This window comes from Pleurodeles waltl, chromosome 3_2, assembly GCF_031143425.1.
Source record: "Pleurodeles waltl isolate 20211129_DDA chromosome 3_2, aPleWal1.hap1.20221129, whole genome shotgun sequence".
Lineage (NCBI taxonomy): Eukaryota > Metazoa > Chordata > Amphibia > Caudata > Salamandridae > Pleurodeles > Pleurodeles waltl.
This window is the reverse complement of record NC_090441.1, coordinates 204101390-204114958: the sequence shown is the minus strand read 5'-3', so window position 1 is coordinate 204114958 and position 13569 is coordinate 204101390. Positions and strand designations below refer to the sequence as shown.

The 13569-nt window shown below is 48.9% G+C and overlaps 1 protein-coding gene across 1 annotated transcript in view; it reads left to right on the top strand.

The window, feature by feature from the left end:
- The window catches only part of ADCY10 (adenylate cyclase 10), a 1855427-nt gene that overhangs the window by 46188 nt on the left and 1795670 nt on the right, over window positions 1-13569 (top strand). Inside the window, exon 2 of the mRNA XM_069226523.1 lies at window positions 6957-7061. Coding sequence (XP_069082624.1) covers window positions 6957-7061 — 105 coding nt within the window. The remainder of the gene's footprint in view (window positions 1-6956; window positions 7062-13569) is intronic.

The following is a 13569-nucleotide window of genomic DNA, read 5'->3' as shown; positions in this document are numbered from 1 at the left end:
GGAGTACAGGATTAGGTTCAGGGGGGCTAAAAAATTCTCGAGCCAGACCTGGGTTGATTTTGTTGACTTCTCAGTCAAAACACTGGATGGTTGGATTAATGGCAGTGGTGTAAATGATTATGATGGGCTGTACAATCTGTTTATGGAAGAACACCTGTTAAGTAATTGTTTCAATGATAAACTGCATCAGCATCTGGTAGACCTAGGACCAATTTCTCCCCAAAAATTGGAAAAGAAGGCGGACCATTGGGTCAAGACTAGGGTGACCAAGACTTCCACAAGGGGTGACCAAAAAAAGGGGTCACAAAGACTCCCCAGGGGAAGAGTGTTGAGACATCCAAGGGTAAAAGTAAAGAATCTTCTATAGGGCCCACAAACCTGCACAGGAAGGAGGGTCCAAAGCCTCTTCACAATCCAATTTTGGGTACAAGGGTAAAAACGTTGATCCCAAGAAGGCCTGGTGTTGTAGCTGTAACCAGCAGGGACACCAAACTGGAGACAAGGCCTGTCCCAAGAAAGGTTCCACTTCTACTACTACTCCAGTTAGCACTGGAATAGCCAGCCTCCAGGTGGGATCAACAGTGTGCCCAGAGCAAATCAGGGTTCACACTGAAGCTACATTAGTTTCTGAGGGTGGGGTGGACTTAGCCACACTGGCTGCCTGCCCCCCTAATATGCAAAAATACAGGCAGCAACTCTTAATTAATGGGACTAGTGTAGAAGGCCTGAGGGATACAGGTGCCAGTGTCACCATGGTGACAGAGAAACTGGTTTCCCCGGGACAATACCTGACTGGACAAACTTATCCAGTAACCAACGCTGACAATCAGACTAAAGGACATCCCATGGCTATGGTAACTTTAGAATGGGGAGGGGTCAATGGCCTGAAACAGGTAGTAGTCTACTCAAATATCCCTGTAGACTATTTGCTTGGAAATGACCCGGAGTCCTCAGCATGGGCTGAGGTAGAACTCAAAACCCATGCAGCCATGCTGGGTATCCCTGAACTGGTGTGTGTCAAGACAAGGGCACAGTGCAAGGCTCAGGGTGAAAAAGTGGTGTTGGAGCCTGGAATAATGGCCAAACCCTCCAAGAGGAAAGGAAAGAAGACTGGTGAAACAGCTTCAACACAACAAAAGAGAGGGAACCTCTCTTCCCAGGAAGAAGTTCTGCCCTCTGAGGGAACTGAGCCCATGGAGTTGGACCCTTATTAGGTTGAACTTTTAGGCCCAGGGGGACCCACAAGGGAACAGTTGTGTAAGGGGAAAGAAACATGTCTGCTGAAGAGACCAAAGGAAAAATCACTTGAACACATAGAGTCTACTGGGAAGATGGACTCCTCTACACTGAGGCAAGATATCCCAAACCTGGTGCCACTAGTAGAGTGGTAGTTCCTCTGGAGTTTAGGAAGTTCATTCTGACCTTAGCTCATGATATTCCACTTGCTGGGCATTTGGGACAAACCAAGACTTGGGAGATGTTAGTCAACCATTTCTATTGGCCCAACATGTCCCAGAAAGTAAAGGAGTTTTGTGTCTCCTGTGCCACCTGTCAAGACAGTAGTAAGACAGGTGGACACCCAAAGGCCCCCCTCATTCCACTTCCAGTGGTGGGGGTCCCCTTTGAAAGAGTGGGTGTGGACATAGTGGGTCCACTTGAACCTATTACAGCCTCAGGGAACCAGTATATCCTAGTGGTAGTTGATCATGCCACTAGGTACCCTGAAGCAATTCCCCTTAGGTCCACTACTGCCCCTGCAGTAACAAAAGCACTCTTAGGTATCTTTACCAGAGTGGGATTTCCTAAGGATGTGGTGTCTGACAGGGGTACCAACGTCATGTCAGCATACCTGAAACACATGTGGAATGAGTGTGGGGTGACTTACAAATTCACCACACCATACCATCCACAAACCAGTGGTATTGTAGAAAGATTTAACAAGACATTGAAAGGCATGATCATGGGGCTCCCTGAAAAGCTCAAAAGGAGATGGGATGTCCTCTTGCCATGTCTGCTTGTCGCCTACAGAGAGGTGCCTCAGAAGGGAGTAGGGTTTTCCCCCTTTGAACTTCTGTTTGGCCATCTTGTCAGGGGACCACTAGCTCTTGTAAAAGAAGGCTGGGAGAGACCTCTTCATGAGCCTAAAGCAAGATATAGTAGACTGTGTACTAGGCCTACTTTCCAGGATGGCAGAGTACATGGAAAAGGCAATTAAAAACCTTGAGGCCAGCCAACAGCTCCAGAAGATGTGGTATGACCAAAAGGCTGCTATGGTTGAATTTCAGCCAGGGCAGAAAGTCTGGGTTCTGGAGCTTGTGGCTCCCAGGGCACTTCACGACAGATGGAGTGGCCCTTACCCAGTGCTAGAGAGAAAGAGTCAGGTCTCCTACCTGGTAGACCTAGGCACTAGCAGGACCCCCAAAAGGGTGATCCATATGAACCGCCTCAAACTCTTTCATGACAGGGCAGATGTGAATCTGTTGATGGTGACAGATGAGGACCAGGAAGCTGAGAGTGAACCTCTCCCTGATCACCTCTCCACTGACCCTAAAGACGGCTCAGTAGATGGATTGATCTATTCAGACACCCTCTCTGGCCAACAGCTATCTGACTGTAGGAAAGTCTTACAACAGTTTGCTGAGCTCTTTTCCCTAACCCCTGGTCAGGCACACCTGTCTACCCATGATGTGGACACAGGAGACAGCATGCCTGTCAAAAACAAAATATTCAGACAGTCTGACCAAGTTAAGGAAAGCATCAAAGTGGACGTCCACAAGATGCTGGAATTGGGAGTCATTGAGCACTCTGACAGCCCCTGGGCTAGCCCAGTGGTCTTAGTCTCCAAACCTCACACTAAGGATGGTAAGAGAGAGATGAGGTTTTGTGTGGACTACAGAGGACTTAATTCTGTCACCAAGACAGATGCCCATCCCATTCCAAGGGCAGATGAATTAATTGACAAACTAGGTGCTGCCAGATACTTAAGTACCTTTGACTTGACAGCAGGGTACTGGCAAATCAAAATGGCACCAGGAGCAAAAGAAAAGACAGCATTCTCCACACCTGATGGGCATTATCAGTTTACTGTAATGCCCTTTGGCTTAAAGAATGCCCCTGCCCCCTTCCAAAGGTTGGTGAATCAAGTCCTTGCTGGCTTGGAGTCCTTTAGTGCAGCTTATCTTGACGATATTGCTGTCTTTGGCTCCAGCTGGCAGGATCACCTGGTCCACCTGAAGAAGGTTTTGGAGGCCCTGCAAGCAGCAGGCCTCTCTATCAAGGCATCCAAATGCCAGATAGGGCAGGGAACTGTGGTTTACTTGGGACTCCTTGTAGGTGGAGGCCAAGTTCAGCCACTCCAACTCAAGATCCAGACTATTCTGGACTGGGTAGCTCCAAAAACCCAGACTCAAGTCAGGGCATTCCTTGGCTTGACTGGCTATTACAGGAGGTTTGTGAAGGGATATGGATCAAGAGTGACACCCCTCACAGAACTTACCTCTAAGAAAATGCCTAAGAAGGTAAACTGGACTATAGAATGCCAACAGGCCTTTGACACCCTGAAACAAGCTATGTGCACAGCACCAGTTCTAAAAGCTCCAGATTACTCCAAGCAGTTCATTGTGCAGACTGATGCCTCTGAACATAGGATAGGGGCAGTTTTGTCCCAAACAAATGATGATGGCCTTGACCAGCCTGTTGCTTTCATTAGCAGGAGGTTACTCCCCAGGGAGCAGCATTGGAGTGCCATTGAGAGGGAGGCCTTTGCTGTGGTTTGGTCAGAAGCTGAGACCATACCTCTTTGGTACTCACTTTGTAGTTCAAACTGACCACAGACCTCTCAGATGGCTAATGCAAACGAAAGGTGAAAATCTAAAACTGTTGAGGTGGTCCATCTCCCTACAGGGAATGGACTTTATAGTGGAACACAGACCTGGGACTGCCCATGCCAATGCAGATGGCCTTTCCAGGTTCTTCCACTTCGAAAATGAGGACTCTCTTGGAAAAGGTAAGTCTCATCCTCTTTCGTTTGGGGGGGGGGTTTGTGTAAAGAAGTGCCTCCTTGGCATGGTTACCCCCTGACTTTTTTGCCTTTGCTGATGCCAAGTTATGATTTGACAGTGTGCTGAGACCTGCTAACCAGGCCCCCGCACCAGTGTACTTTCCCTAAAACTGTACCTTTGTCTCCACAATTGGCACCCCTTGGCATCCAGGTAAGTCCCTTGTAACTGGTACCCCTGGTACCAAGGGCCCTGATGCCAGGGAAGTTCTCTAAGGGCTGCAACATGTCGTATGCCACTCTGGGGACCCCTCGCTCAGCACAGACACACTGCTTGCCAGCTTGTGTGTGCTGGTGGGGAGAAAATGACTAAGTCGACATGGCCCTCCCCTCAGGGTGCCATGCCAACCTCACACTGCCTATGGCATAGACAAGTCACCCCTCTAGCAGGCCTTACAGTCCTAAGGCAGGGTGCACTATACCACAGGTGAGGGCATAGGTGCATGAGCACTATGCCCCTACAGTGTCTAAGCAAAACCTTAGACATTGTAAGTGCAGGGTAGCCATAAGAGTATATGGTCTGGGAGTCTGTCGTACACGAACTCCACAGCACCATAATGGCTACACTGAAAATTGGGAAGTTTGGTATTAAACTTCTCAGCACAATAAATGCACGCTGATGCCAGTGTATATTTTATTGTGAAATACACCCAGAGGGCATCTTAGAGATGCCCCCTGAAAACATACCCGACTTCCAGTGTGGGCTGACAAGTTGTGCCAGCCTGCCACACGCCAGACATGTTGCTGGCCACATGGGGAGAGTGCCTTTGTCACTCTGTGGCTAGTAACAAAGCCTGTACTGGGTGGAGGTGCTTCTCACCTCCCCCTGCAGGAACTGTAACACCTGGCGGTGAGCCTCAAAGGCTCACCCCCTTTGTTACAGCGCCACAGGGCATCCCAGCTAGTGGAGATGCCCGCCCCCTCCGGCCACGGCCCCACTTTTGGCGGCAAGGCCGGAGGAGATAATGAGAAAAACAAGGAGGAGTTACTGGCCAGTCGGGAGAACCCCTAAGGTGTCCTGAGCTGAGGTGACTCTGACTTTTAGAAATCCTCCATCTTGCAGATGGGGGATTCCCCCAATAGGATTAGGGATGTGCCCCCCTCCCAAAAGAGGATGTAGCCATCCTCAGGGCTAGTAGCCATTGGCTACCAATCCCCAGACCTAAACACACCCCTAAATTGAGTATTTAGGGGCCCCCAGAACCAAGCAAGATAGATTCCTGCAACCTGAAGACGAAGAAGGACTGCTGACCTGAAGCCCTGTAGAGAAGACGGAGACACCAACTGCTTTGGCCCCAGCCCTACCGGCCTGTCTCCCCACTTCGAGAAAAACTGCAACAGCGACGCATCCCCCAGGGTCCAGCGACCTTTGAAGCCTCAGAGGACTACCCTGCATCTAAAAGGACCAAGAACTCCCGAGGACAGCGGCCCTGTTCCAAAGAAACTGCAACTTTGCAACAAAGAAGCAACGTTTCCCGCCGGAAGCGTGAGACTTTCCACTCTGCACCCGACGCCCCCGGCTCGACCTGCGGAAAAAGCAACACTACAGGGAGGACTCCCTGGCGATTGAGAGCCCGTGAGTAGCCAGAGTTGACCCCCCTGACCCCCCGCAGCGACGCCTGCAGAGGGAATCCAGAGGCTCCCCTTGACCGCGACTGCCTGCTTCAAAGAGCCCAATGCCTGGTAAACACACTGCACCCGCAGCCCCCAGGACCTGAAGGAGCCGACTTCCAGTGCAGGAGTGACCCACAGGAGGCCCTCTCCCTAGCCCAGGTGGTGGCTATCCTGAGGAGCCCCCCCCTTGCCTGCCTGCATCGCTGAAGAGACTCCTGGGTCTCCCATTGAAACCTATTGTAAACCAGATGCCTTTTTGCACTCTGCACCCGGCCGCGCCTGTGCCGCTGAGGGTGTACTTTTTGTGCTGACTTGTGTCCCCCCCGGTGCCCTACAAAACCCCCCTGGTCTGCCCTCCGAAGTCGCGGGTACTTACCTGCTGGCAGACTGGAACAGGGGCACCCCCTTCTCCATTGAAGCCTATGCATTTTGGGCACCACTTTGACCTCTGCACCTGACCGGCCCTGAGCTGCTGGGGTGGTAACTTTGGGGTTGCCCTGAACCCCCAACTGTGGGCTACTTTCGACCCAACTTTGAACCCTGTAAGTGCTTTACTTACCTGCAAAACTAACCAATACTTACCTCCCCCAGGAACTGTTGAATTTTGCAGTTTCCAATTTTAAAATAACTTATTGCCATTTGTGCCAAAACTGTACATGCTATTGTGTTGATTCAAAGTTCCTAAGATACCTGAGTGAAATACCTTTCATTTAAAGTATTGATTGTAAATCTTGAACCTGTGGTTCTTAAAATAAACTAAGAAAATATATTTTTCTATATAAAAACCCATTGGCCTGGAATTGTCTTTGAGTATGTGTTCCTCATTTATTTCTTGTGTGTACAACAGATGCTTAACACTACCCTCTGATAAGCCTACTGCTCAACCACACTACCACAAAATAGAGCATTAGCATTATCTCTTTTTGCCACTATCTTACCTCTAAAGGGAACCTTTGGACTCTGTGCATGCTATTTCTTACTTTGAAATAGTACATACAGAGCCAACTTCCTACAGAATGCAAGGGGGGAGTTAGAGGAGATGATGGGGAAGGTCCCATGTTACATTGTTGCCATCCTGTTTTACACTCAATAATGGAACCTGCTGTATTAAACAACCAAAGACAAAAAGTTGTATACTAAAAATTGTAGCCATGTGACTTGATGAGTGACTGGGCTAGGAATCTTTGGGACCGTGTGCACCTTCCCTGTAAAAATTTGAAAGAGTGGTTGATATGTGGATACATTTACATTCATGCAATATCTTGTGTTTATCTGTTTGGTGCAGGCTTCACTGCTCTCACTGAGAAGTTCAGTATGGCTAACAAGAAGGGCTATGGTGCGGATCAGCTAACTAAAACCTTGAATGGTTACATTGGAGAAATCGTTGACCGTAAGTATCACCTATACTCTTTGGCCTCGTCATATTCTTGTTTGTGGACAGTAGATGTGCTTGGCAAGAGTTTGTAACCTCAATATTTAATCTTCTAGTTTTTCAGCTAGTACTGTTTCAGGGCAATGATGTGAGAGTTGTCAGTTCTAGGGAGATGATTAACCTTGTGGATAAAGGAAGATACCTTTACCCAAGGGAGTTAATCTTTCAAGGAATCCAAAATAGTTTTGCCCTAGGGCTTCTGTACAGTCAACTGGCCTTTGAATGTGATCAAAGGTACCTATTAAAATATCTCTTCCACAGAGTGTTATCTATTCAATAGAAGTAACTGCTGTCTGCCTCTGTAAACAAAACATAAAGAAATCTCAGTCTTTTGAAGCTCTGCAAAGTCTGTAAGTCATTTATTATTAAAGAGAACAGAGCTCTGTTATGTGTACCATGCTAACTGAAAGAGAACGGGAAAAGTATGAATAAAATCAGTAACTATTTTAATTTGACTTGATCTAAAACTTAACCAATAAATGTCTTCCTTTGCTTCCTCTAGTAGAAATACCTGTTCTGAGAATCCCAGGCCTTTCCACATGTGTGCCACTCCGCACTGGAGGGCCCGGGAAAATTGCCTGTATCGATGACGACTACACAGCTACTAGGTGTGCTTGTTGGCACAAGAATATCTTCTTTCTCATTAGAGCCACTTTACATTTTTTCCTTATTCCTGTCAGTTTCTTTACAAGCAGTTTCAGGGTGGTCTCAACAGAGCTTACCACAAAGCCTAGAAACGTCAGCTGCTGATTGGGTATCAACTCCAATTTCATGACAAACCCCAGATCCGGAAGCAGCATGATGGTCATAATGATCTGTAGTTGCATTTTGCATTGGTCCATGATGAAGATGTTGGCGAGGTAGATGATTAGTCTGATCCCCTGTCTGATCCCCTGTGCTCAAAGATGGTCCACAATCCAATGCACACTTTCATAAAGCACGCAGTGCTGATGAGAGCCCGAAGGTAAGAGTTTAGAGCTCACAGACTTGTCCCTTTCACAGGAACTGCAGGAATCTCCGGTGAGGTGGAAATATTGAGGGTACCTTTTGTCCCTTTTCTGGACAAGAAAGATGTTGCTGAGGAAATCCCTAGTGTGTAGTACTGCTGGGGTGATTGCCTTCTTCCACAGAAGGGAATGGTCCTCCAAATCCACCAATTCTGAATCTGGTCTGAGAAGGTAATCAGCCTCAGTCTCTGCCACTGCTTGAATGAAGTGTAGAAGGAAGTCAGTCAGGGGGACCAGCAAGGTCCACAGAAACAGTTACCTTGGAGGAAGCAGTCTCCAGTAAGCTCCAAACATTCTTAACCCTTTGCTATAGGTACCTATGAAAATGGTCCTGATGCAAGAGATACAGGAGGCTGAAGATGCTCAGGAGTTGAAGATGCTTGTACATATTTTTCCCCTTACGCCCTTTGTTATGCCCCAACAGGACTTAAATCTGGTCCTCACATTTCTTATATGTGCTCACTTTGACCCCTTACACAACTGTCCCCTCCGGCTGGTCACCACCAAGACAGGCTTCTTAGTGGCAATAGCATCTGCCAGGAGGGTGAGTAAAATGCAGGCTCTTTCATCCAGACCACATCTCACCATGTTTTCAGACAAGGTGGTTCTCAGAACTTGTGCCTCTTTCCTCCCCAAGGTGGTGACCCCATTTCATCTGGGTCAGACCTCACCCTGCCCACCTCCTTTCCTTTGCTGTAGATGCAATGCGGTCGACTTTGTTCTTCCTGCAGCTGCTCCTCACCCTACAAATTTGGTGGGGGGGGGTCCCGTCCACTGGAGCCTCGAAGTCTTCTCGGTCGTGGCAGAATTACAATTGCCACTGGGCTACCAGTCGCCTGGTATTGTTGTTACAGTGGAATCCTTCCTTGGATGATAACTCACCTTCTGAGGGACCAGGCTGCACTCAGACGACTCTCCAGGGTCCAGTAGACCCAAGCGCATCTTTTAGAGTCAGGGTCTGGTACTGCTCAGCAACAAGAAGCATTCGTTTGAAGATTTGGGCTAATAACTCACCCCAGCAGGCTCTTTCAGCTTCTGTAGTCCTGTGCTGCAAACAGGAGGTCAGCCAGGTGATCCTTGGTTCTCTTGCTTCAACTGGGCTCTGGAGACAAATCACCAACGAGCAGAACACAGCAGACACATTCCCTCTCCTTTGCTAGCCACCAGTTTCAGCATGTGCAGCCTATGCCGGCGCAGCCTCTTTGTCGTTTTTTATGTACAGCAGGGCATCCTTCTTTAAATCTTCTCTCCAGTCTGCTGAGATCGGAGGTATGGCTGCTAGGGTTGTCCTTTTTTACCTTCTCTTATTGGCACTATTTACAGCAGAACCATACACTCTTGGGGGCATTCAGACCACTCTGAAGCATTAAGGATAACACAGGTAGCCATCTCCCTCCCTATTGGCCCAGTATGCCCACATCTTGTTGTAGCCCCAGCACGATTCTGATCACGTCTTTACTAGTTTGTAGTGCTGTTTTTCACTTGGAAATCCTATAACCTTTCCGTAATAAAGGAGGATGTGCCTGTGTTGCTTACATTTCCATAAACAATTATACTAGTAAATAAACTTTAATAATACACTGACAAGTACATTCCCTTCTAAGTGTGACAGTATGGCCAGTTTACAAGTCCATCATTCTTGGTGGGTAAAAATAAAAATGTAAGAGTTTTACTGTTGGAGCATGAAAATGCTCATGACCTGTCACTGTCCTTCTCCGGGTCTGTGAGAACTATGGCCAAAATGTAAACCATTCGGCTGTCATGGATCATTGCCACCTTTTCTTCGAGCGAGGCCTTGGACATCCCACCCTTATGTGGCCCCCTGAACTCTGCCCAGGGAATTTCTGAGCTTATTCGCTATGTATTGAGCAACCTCCTCCGCTGGGGTCCATTCAGAGGATCACAGGTGATATATGTTCCCTGGATTGAGCATGCCCGAAGGGGTCTTGAAAGTCATTGTTAGCCCCCACACCTTAGAGGATATCAGGGTCTGAGTGAGGCTCAGCATGAAGAGCTGGACCACTGCCCGGATGACCTGCTGGCTGATTACTGCATCCTGGTACATTTTTCATGTGTTCAGTCAGACCAGGCCACATGGGTCTCCTTCAATCTATCAAAGGCATCAGGTTCGAAGGCTGCCTCCCTCTTTCTTTTGGCCTTTGCAGAAGTCTGGCCTCATGATCCTTGGGGTTCAAGGGTTCCAAAATAGGAGGCACGATTCTCCCTCATCTTGAGGGGTTCAGGATGGCCATATGCCATAAACAGTTATTGACTCACAATGGGTCATAGTGCAGTGATCAGAGCCCTTTGTATTGAGACATATACTGCCTCAGAGAAAGCCTCATCCAATTTAACATAATCTTCCCCTTCATCCTGTAAGAGTTCCTGCTGCCTCTAGATTGCAATCATGGTAAAACACCACGACTTGGAGTTCCCACCTCACAGGCGCAGTATAGCCCCAGGTGAAGCTATGCCTTTACACCATAACAACCCTGCTGTAAAGGGGTCCCCTACCTTTGCCGTCCCTGAGGCTGAGCGCCTAAACAGCTGTCAATATGCTCCTCTGGGTGGGCATATGCATGGTCTTGTCCGCCGCTCCAGGGTGATCTCGGAAGTTGGTGGTCGAGCCGCGTATACGGAAAGCACCTTTGTAGGAAGCTGACTCTGTATATACTATATCAAAATGAGATATAGTGTGCACAGTGTCCAGGGGTTACCCAAGAAGCTTGACAGAGACAATAACAGATAATATTAATGCTCTATTTGTGGTAGTGTGGTCGAGCAGTTAGGCTTATCAGAGGGTAGTGTTAAGCATTTGTTGTACATACACACAAGCAATAAGTGAAAACACACACTCTATGACTTAACTCCAGGCCAATAGGTTTTTATATATGAAAAATATTATTTTGTTAATTTATTTCTAGAACCACAAGATTCATTTAGCAGGTAAATACATTAAATGAAAGGTACTTTACACAGTAATACTTAGAACGTTGAATGGAATCAACAATGTACATAGTTTTTTTTAAATGGCAAAAATATATTTTAAAAGTGGACACTGCAATTTTCAACGGTTCCTGGGGGAGGTAAGTAAAGTATAGTTTCTGAGGTAAGTACCACACTTACGGGTTCAGTCTCCGGGGCATAGGTAGCCCACCATTGGGGGTTCAAGGTAACCCCAATCACCTAGCAACACAGGGCCGGTCAGGTGCAGAGGTCAAACAGGAGCCAAAATAATGTAGACGCCTGTGGAGACAGGGGGTACTCTGGTTCCAGTCTGCTTGCAGGTAAGTACCCGCATTGTCGGAGGGCAGACAGGGGGGTGGGGGTTTGCAGGACTTATGGAGGGGCCCCAAGTAGGCACAAAAACCACACCCTCAGTGGCACGGGGGCGGTGCAGTGTGCAAACGGGGCGTCAGGTTCCCAATAGAACTATATGGAGGGACCCGGGAGTCACTTAGGCGCTGCAGGCAGGGCACAGGGGGGTCTCTCGGGCAAGCCACAGACTGGGCAATGGTGAGGGCCGCCTGCTGGTCGTTGCTGTACCGGTTGTCAGTTTCTCACAGGCTTGGGGGCTGCGGGTGCAGTGCTTCTCCAGGCATCGGATATCTTCGCCCTGGGCAGTCGCGGTCAGGTGGTTCCTCGGAATTTCCTCTGCAGGCGTCGTCGTGGGGGTGCAGAGAGGTCAGCCCAGAGTGGACACATCGTCGGAGTCGCCTGAGGGTCCTCTCTGGATAGTTGGTTTCCCTGACATGGGCCGGGGCGTCGGGTGCAGAGTAGTTGGACTCACGCTTCTGGAGTGAGGTGAGGGTCCCTTTCAAGTTGGTTTCTTGATCTTTTTTTTGGGCAAGTCCGCTGTCCATGGGAGTTTTTTTGGTCCTCTGTGATGCAGGCAGTCCCGTGGAGGCTTTTCAGGGGTCGCTGGTTCTGCAGAACGCTTTGCTTCTTTTCTTGCAGCTTTTCAAAGCAGGAGACTGGCTGGTAGGGCTGGGGCCGAGTCAGTTGTTGTCTCCTCTTATCTGCGGGGATTTCAGCTCATCAGTCCTTCTTTCTTGAGGTCGTCAGGAATCTGAAGAGCTGGGTTCAAGGTCACCCCTAAATACTAAATTTAGGGGTGTGTTAGGGTCAGAGGCAGTAGCCAGTGGCTACTGTCCCTGAGGGCGGCTACACCCTCCTTGTGCCCACTCCCTCTGGGGAGGGGGACACATCCCTATCCCTATTGGTCCTAATCCTCCAAAGAAAGATTGAGGATTTCTCAAGGAGGGGATCACTTCACCTCTGGACACCTTAGGGGTGGTCCTGGCTGAGGGGGTGACTCCTCCTTGTTTTTCTAATTTTCCCTCTGGAATTGCCACCAAAAGTGGGTGCTCGTCTGGGGGCTGGGCTTCTCCACTAGCTGAAGTGCCCTGGGGCACTGTAACACCAGGTTTAGCCTTTGAGGCTTACTGCCAGGTGTTACAGTTCCTGCAGGGGGAGGTGTGAAGCACCTCCACCCACGACAGGCTTTGTTTCTGACCACAGAGTGCACAAAGGCACTCACCCCATGTGGTCAGACCCCCGTCTGGAAGTGGCAGGCTGGCACAGACTGGTCAGCCTTGCACTAGCAGTTGGGCTAACATACAGGGGGCATCTCTTAGAAGCCCTCTGTGTGCATTTTTCAATAAATCCCACACTGACATCAGTGTGGGTTTATTGTGCTGAGAATTTTGATACCAAACTTCCCAGTATTCAGTGTAGCCATTATGTTGCTGTGGAGTTTGTAATGACAAGCTCCCAGCCCATATACTCAGTATGGCTACCCTGCACTTACAATGTCTAAGAATTGACTTAGACACTGTAGGGGCATAATGTTCATGCAACTATGCCCTCACCTGTGGTAGTGCACCCTGCCTTAGGGCTGTAAGGCCTGCTAGAGAGGTGACTTCCCAATGGTACAGGCAGTGGTTTGTGGGTATGGCACTCTGAGGGAAGTGCCATGTCGACTTTGTCTTTTCTCCCCACTAGCACACACAAGCTGCAAAGCAGTGTGCATGTACTGAGTGAGGGGTCCCTGAGGGTGGCATAATACATGCTGCAGCCCGTAGGGACCTTCCCTGGCCACAGGGCCCTTGGTACTAGGGGTACCTTTTACAAGGGACTTAAGTGTGTGCCAGGGCTGTGCCAATTGTGGAAACAAAGGTACAGTTTTAGGGAAAGAACACTGGTGCCGGGGCCTGGCTAGTAGGGTCCCAGCACACTTCCAATCAAAGCTGGCATCAACACTAGGCAAAAGGTGGGGGGTGACCATGCCAACAGTGGCATTTCTACACCTTTACTGCTGGACATGAGGCCTGCCCGAGTGCAAAGCCTTCTGTAGTGCCTGGGAGCTCAGTCAGTCCTGCTGTGCACATTCAGTAAGTGAGTGCAAGAAAAAAGAAAAGACTGAGCAGCACACTAGAAAACAAACACGAAGGAGGTAC